At 40.4% G+C, this 6,984-nt stretch overlaps 1 protein-coding gene across 1 annotated transcript; it reads left to right on the top strand.

Annotated features, from left to right (window-relative positions):
* Positions 1 to 821: 821 nt before the first annotated feature.
* Positions 822 to 2,463, top strand: LOC6525434 (ras-interacting protein RIP3). The gene is made up of 2 exons (XM_002101233.4): positions 822 to 972; positions 1,430 to 2,463. The coding sequence occupies exon 2, from the start codon at positions 1,437 to 1,439 to the stop codon at positions 2,160 to 2,162; it is 726 nt and encodes a 241-aa protein (XP_002101269.1). The 5' UTR covers positions 822 to 972; positions 1,430 to 1,436; the 3' UTR covers positions 2,163 to 2,463.
* The last annotated feature ends 4,521 nt before the right edge of the window (positions 2,464 to 6,984 follow it).

Genomic DNA, 6,984 nt, shown 5'->3' with positions numbered 1-6,984 from the left:
ATTATGATTATTGTCATTTGGCTGAAGTGATTCAATGCATTTAGATTGCATAATTAAGTTATATCCAACAGGAAAATGCTCTCTTCTGAGATCAATGGAAGTAACTGAAAGGGTTCGTTGAATGCGGCAAAGTTTGGTAGATTTAAAAAGGAAGAAAGATATAATACTTAGTAAAAAGAAAATACATTTGAAATCTTTTCTATATTGTTTCCTTTTTTAACTGCAACTTTTGCACTCTGGCAAGGTGCTTAACCCCCTTTTTTTTTTTTGTTAACATCTTAACATTTTGCCATATTTAATTTGAATTTCGATTGTTGGTGGCCGCCCACGAGTGTTTAATATTTCCCCACAACAAAACAACAAAAGCAGCAGTTGGATGGCCACTTGTCGATATTTAACATAATTGTGCCATTGTTCCAGCGACCACGCACATATGCGAAATCAAAAAGAGTTCAAGTGTCAACGTTTAAGTCGAAAACAAGAAAATGGAGGAGGGTGGCTCAAAAGTACCAACTCAGGCAGTTAATGGTCGCCAGTAGTGGATTTTCCACGGACGGATGTGCTGCCACAAAATTGCAATTGCTTCAAGACTTGCTCCCTATAATTATGGCCACATGGATGGGGAAAAGTGCATATTGCTTTGTTGTGCAAAATAAAGGGAATTCGAGAACAAGTCAGTGCTTAAAGTATACGAAATAAATATACATATGAGTTGTGAAATGAAATGAACACATAATCGTAGTAAGCATGCTACATTGCTTAGATTAAGCTATCCTTGACTTTCGTGTTACTCGGCCTGTCAAGGCATTTGGTAGCGACTCTGGGTTTTTTCTCATTCAACCTTAGAAATTTCCACCGGCAAGACCAGACCTAAATCTTATCGTAAAAAAAAACTAAGCTAAAATTCCAAATTTTACAAACATATGGTGACATCAGATTTTGTAAACCGAATTATCTGTGTATATCTATAAGGTACGACGATTTTTGTGATATTTTGGAAATCTTTCGAGTGTGTGTGAAAATCTTTCGTGTAGTGAAAACTGATATTTCTTTCGAGACATTAAAAGCGTGTAAAAAGAAAACCGAAAAGTAACTTTTTTTCTAGATAATAAAATCGCGTAGTTTTTCAAAAAGAAAACCGTATAGTAACATTCTTTCTATAAAATAAAAGCGAGTAGTTTTTCAAAAAGAAAAGCGAATAGTAACTTTATTTCTCGATAATAAAAGCGTGTAGTTTTTCAAAGAGAAAACCGAATAGTATTCATTTTTTTTCTAGATAACAAAAAGCGTGTAGTTTTTCAAAAAGAAAACCGGATAGTATTCATTTTTTTTCTAGATAAAAAAAAGCGTGTAGTTTTTCACAAAGAAAACCGTATAGTAGTAACATCCTTTTTAATTATTTATTTATTTTTTTTTTTTTTGGTTGCAGCATCATCATGCAGCGTTCGTCCTATCCACTGTGCCACATGGTGCGACCCCGCCTGAGTGGACGGCTTTTGGGCGGCGGATGGATTGCTCTTCGAAGGACCATGGCCTCAGATTCCTGGGGTCGGGGTGATGGCAACAGCGAATCGAATTCAAATTCAAATTCAAATTCGAATTCAAATTGGAATACAAATTCGAATACGCCCAGGGCTGGCGTACCGCGGGCCAGTGCCACATCGACGGTGATGAGTGATGCTGGCGCCTATTCGCGTGGCGTGAATACGAGTGCATTCGAGCGGCGCATCAATCGCGAGGATAATATGTGGCGGGATCAGAGTTATATCGATACGAAATGGTTAAATCCACGTGATCCTACCGCCTATCGACCGAATTTCCGACAAACCGAGCCGACATCGTTGCGCAAACAGTTTATGCGCAGTCCGGATGAGATATCCCGTGAGGTGATGGGTCGCGATTGGGAGGAAACGGTCCGGACGTATAAGCGCAATGCCAAGACCATACACGGTGGCATGCAACCGGGTGGGGCACGCAATGATAACACACGCAATCGCCAGCAACATTTGCAAATGATGCACGTGCAACAGCAACAGGAACAGCAACAGCAACAGCAACGAAACCAACAGCAAAATCAGCAGCAGCAGCAGCAACAACAGAAGAGAAATCAGCAGCAGTACAATTATTGGGGCAGGAACGTGGAGTCGTCCCCCAAGGATTAATAATTCCGAAAAAAAAGAACCCGCCTAACGTGCCAGTCATAACAGAATTACCCGAAATATATATCATATATATGTATATGTATATTCCAGTCAAGCAGAGTTGAACACTCACATCAGTGATCCATTATCTTAATTCCGTCAGAGTTGACATCATTTGTTAAATTCGTTCAGATGTTGATAGCAAAACTTGACTGATTGCACAACGAATCGATCATGTATGTCGTATCAAATGATCATGGATATAATAATCACTTTTGGAGATGAATAAAACTTGGAGAATGTACATATGTCTGAAAATAAATAAATCTTTTTCTTATAAGTATATAAGTACTATTTTCAATACAAATGGGCGAGTTATTGGGAATGAGTTTCTTAGTTTCTTATATACTGTAGCTGACTTTATTCGCAGGCTAATCCGTTTGTGCCAAGTAAACCAATCATCCCCGTAATGTCCTTAAAAGTTATCCTGTGCCCAAAACGCCCCACCAGGTGGATTACCTACGAAACATAAGCAGCAGCATCATGAACATCGCCATCGTCATCTCGTCATCGTCATCCTCATCAGGCACGTCCGCTTCGGTACGCCCATTCGGTTATATTAAAACCATTTTTCGCTTATTACCAAAAAATTTAAATATTTTGAAAATAATAAACTGCGGGTGAGTTACTAAGTGGCAGCAGCGACGCCCACAAAAAAGCAAACAACGTCCCACACCCAAAAGCGAATGCTATTTGCATTGGGCTGAGAAACGAGAGAGGTTGATGGGTTGGCGGATGATGATTCTTTGGGTTTCGTGGGGCACGGTATCGTCATCAGCATTTGGTATCATCAAAACGATGCTGCTCCTCTGCCCACCTTTGGCCCACACAGTCCTTGGCCATGGCCATTACTAATCCTCCAGCCCAACCGAACTGAACCGAACCAAAACCAAACCAAACCCGAAATCCAAGTAACTCTGCACTCGAACCACTCAAAAGTCCACCCAAACCACCCAAACCACCCAAGCCACCCAAACCACCCAAACCACCCAAGCCACCCACTGCTGTGCGGTATCAGCACCGCCTCGTGTTGATTGTCGCGCATTGCCATCAATGGAAACCCCATCCCCTGCCAGTCGCCGCCACTGACTTTTACCCAAACTCAAGTCGTTGCCCCTTTTTTTGCAGACCCCCCCTCTCTAATGAGCATCATGCGTTCGTCATCATCGTAATGATAATGACCAGAGGCTCGCCGAAGAAGAAAAGGGTACCACACAGCACATATGCTCAAAGCCAAAGTATATTTCTAACTTTAACTTTATATAAATAAATAAATAAATAAATAAATAAATAAATAAATAAATAAATAAATAAATAAATAAATAAATAAATAAATAAATAAATAAATAAATAAATAAATAAATAAATAAATAAATAAATAAATAAATAAATAAATAAATAAATAAATAAATAAATAAATAAATAAATAAATAAATAAATAAATAAATGTTTCTAAAATAATCATAATAATTACGGAAAGACTTGAGTTAGATTTAATTTAAAAAATTATTATAGTTTTGCTTAAAGTGTATATATTTTTATATTAATTATAATCCCTTCTCGGCGCCTCTGTGCGAAAATGATAATGCTGATGGTTCCTGGCTGCTGGTGTGCTGCCATCTCATAGTGTAATATTTTTACGATTTTTATGTTAATTCGGTGGCAGCAGCGACAACGTCGCGGTTGCCAGTTCTCAAAAACAAGCGACCATTTCCACACCCTTTTTGGGCAGACTCCTTACTCTATTCGCCAAATGCTTTTTAATCCTTTTAATGAAAATTAGTTCCTCTCAATAACATTTAATATATTTTCCTTCGCTTTCGGCGACTCTCTACTCGTTTCCATATCTCCGCGTGCCCGTTGTTTTCACAGGCATTATCATAATTTCTGTTTGCAACCCTAAATCAACACTGCTGGTTTTTTGGGCCACCCTTTTCCCTTTCCCCAGTGCCTCCCCTCCCCCCCCCATCACCCACCCTCTCTCTTTCAGTTCGATGAAGGGTTACTGGTCCACCGGATAGCCGGATTTTCCAGAGGATGGGATGGCTGGCACACAAAGATGCTACAAACACACAGGGCGAAACTTCATTTTTGGCATATATCACAAGGTGATAACCATGCCCACCCATCCACCCACCACCCACCAGCACTAGGAAAACCCATCCATAAACCCATAACCCCATAACCCCGCCATTTTGTCTTTGACCTTTCGCTTTACGCGTTTGATTTCCTATGCAGCGTTAAATGGCATTCTGGTCCACGTGGCTTTTCCGCGAGAGCTACGGAAAATTGAAAACCCAAAAGCAGTAAAACTTAATGGGCGTAGCGAAGGTGTTTGCCGTTATCAATAATCTATGCCAGGAATTGGACCATTATGGTGGCTGTATTATGTTGAATATAGTATTTCAAGTTTGGGGAACTGCTTGGAAATCGTATTGTTACTAGTGTTATACTTGTAGTATTGCATTTTTGCGAAATTTCTCGTGGGCATAACGGCGCATTAACTATGCGAATGATGCAGCCATAAAGAAGTTCATTAGATGCCAAAAACAGCGGGGAAATGGGAACTCTGTGGAGTCCATGGTTCGATAGACAAAGGACGGCATCTCCGGGAATATTTTGTTCATGCATTATAATCATTATCATTATTAGCATTATTGTCAGCCACGGCGGACAAAACGGACAAATGAACGGACAGACAAAACGGACGGACAAAACGGACAAACGGACAGGCGGAGCAGCAGACTCCGCTGAATTATGCAATGCAGTCCGGGGGGGGGGAAATGGGGCGTTTTGGGCACTCATTTTCATTTTTAGCAATGGAATGGTGAGAAAACCCAACTCGTTCATTTCGTTTTCGTTGTCAAATGCAAAAATCGCGAAGCCGAAAGGCAGCGTTTCCTTTTCCTTTTTCCTCCATCCAGTGCTGCAAAATTTTCCGAAAATTCTATTATTATTAATAGAGGCGAGAGCGAGAAAGGAAGAGTGTGTGTGAGAGAGAGAGAGAGAGAGAGGGAGAAGAAGGCGAAGGCATTGAGCGTTGCGACCATGACGACTGCCTTGGCTTTTGGATTTTAGGTCCTTGTATTTGGCTCCTTGTTCCATGTTCCTTGCTGACTGCCGCCTGCCGCCGGTATGCGTTTGTCTTTTCGCCCAAAAGCCGACTACAATAACCCCGAAAAATGCACACAGTTTGCATTATAATGCGAAATTTTCGATTGCTCATTTGTGGCATTTACTTTTTACTATAAAAGTTTTATAGCCAGCCAGTGGAAGCATCCGCGAAAATGACACTGTCAAAAAATATAAATACAGAAGCAACAAGGCACAGAAAATGTTATAATACTCGTTAGTATGATGGCTAGTATTTCAGAAAGATTAAAATGGCAAAAATCTTAAGTAGCTGCTGAGTGTATATTTCTGAATACGATGGATACTTTTGAAAAATATCTAAAAGTTTGCAGTGCAGCAGAAGCAACATCAACGACAACGGCAACACGAAGCGACGACAGCAGCAACAAAATTTTACACAATGTCATCAACGGTGGCTGACAATGTTGAATGTTGGATGTGGGTTTGGGTTTGGGTTTGGGTTTGGGTTTTGGGATTGGGGATTTGGGGCCACTTTTTGGATGTGGCTGGAGAACGAAGAAAGGACACTGTGAGACACCAACAATTGTGTGCAATTTTTGGGCAGCAAACTTAAAGGATTACTTTTGGCTAATTTCGCACTGCTTTTTGCCAATGGCCGAAGGCTTTGGTGAAACTAGCCTCGAGAACTAAAGGTTCTCTTGTTTAGGCCGCTCGACAGAATCTTTGATGTTGTCTGCAACAAAAGGGCCAGTTAAGTTGCTCATTCCATTATAAAAATTTGCGTAAAATATATAATATTATAATATTTTGTAGCAATAGAATTCTGCATGTTGTTCAACTTGTTTTAGCATTTATTGGCAACTAGTTGAAATTGAAATGTATGTGCAAATTGTAATATATATTAGGTAATATTGTGCCCTTTTTGGTGCTGTTTTTTTAGGTGGCCATGTAAATGCAAGGCAGAAATTACTCCGTCTGGAAAAGTTTTGCTCAACTTGAGTAGAGTTTTTCCGCCAACAGCTGCGGGACACCACCTGACCCCATTGCCCGCCCCACCCGACACTTTGCCACTTTGGTGTCTGTTCATAAGCCATAAAAATGCCAAAAACTCATTGACTTATGAGGCATTAGCTGGGCTATAATATCCCCAACCCAAAATAATTGGCTAAAATTCAAATTGGATGCCCCCCAAAAGTGCACAGAGATATATTTTACTTATTACTATAAAATGGGAGAGCGAGTGAGTACATCTATCTATATATAAATTAGCATTTTTGGACGACCGACGGTCGCCTTGGAATGGTTTATTAATGGCAAATTAAAAGCAATAAAAAACAGATGTGCTTAACGTGGCACATTCCATAAGAAAATGTGCGAGTGGGTCTCACTTTTTTTTTGGGGTTGGGGGGTTTTTTGGGGAGCATGGAAGGATGGGTTTATATATATTTTTTGTGGACTGGGTTGCAGCTCATCAGGAGATTTTGCTGTGCGCACCTTTTGCCAAGTTCGGCGACTTTGTTGTTGTCGTTATGAAAATTACTTTGCTCTTTGCTGCCGCTGCCGCTGCTTCTGTGGCATTTATGAAAAAGAGGCGGCTACGAACATTTTGGGGGCGGGGCAGAGCCAACACACGGGCGAAAAAATAAAGTTTTGCATTTGAAATTTCTGGCTGGGAAACGCGTTCGTCTGT

The sequence above is a fragment of the Drosophila yakuba genome, chromosome X (genome assembly GCF_016746365.2).
Source record: "Drosophila yakuba strain Tai18E2 chromosome X, Prin_Dyak_Tai18E2_2.1, whole genome shotgun sequence".
NCBI classification, from domain to species: Eukaryota; Metazoa; Arthropoda; class Insecta; order Diptera; family Drosophilidae; genus Drosophila; species Drosophila yakuba.
The sequence above is the reverse complement of the archived record's forward strand: the minus strand, read 5'-3'. Positions and strand labels throughout refer to the sequence as shown.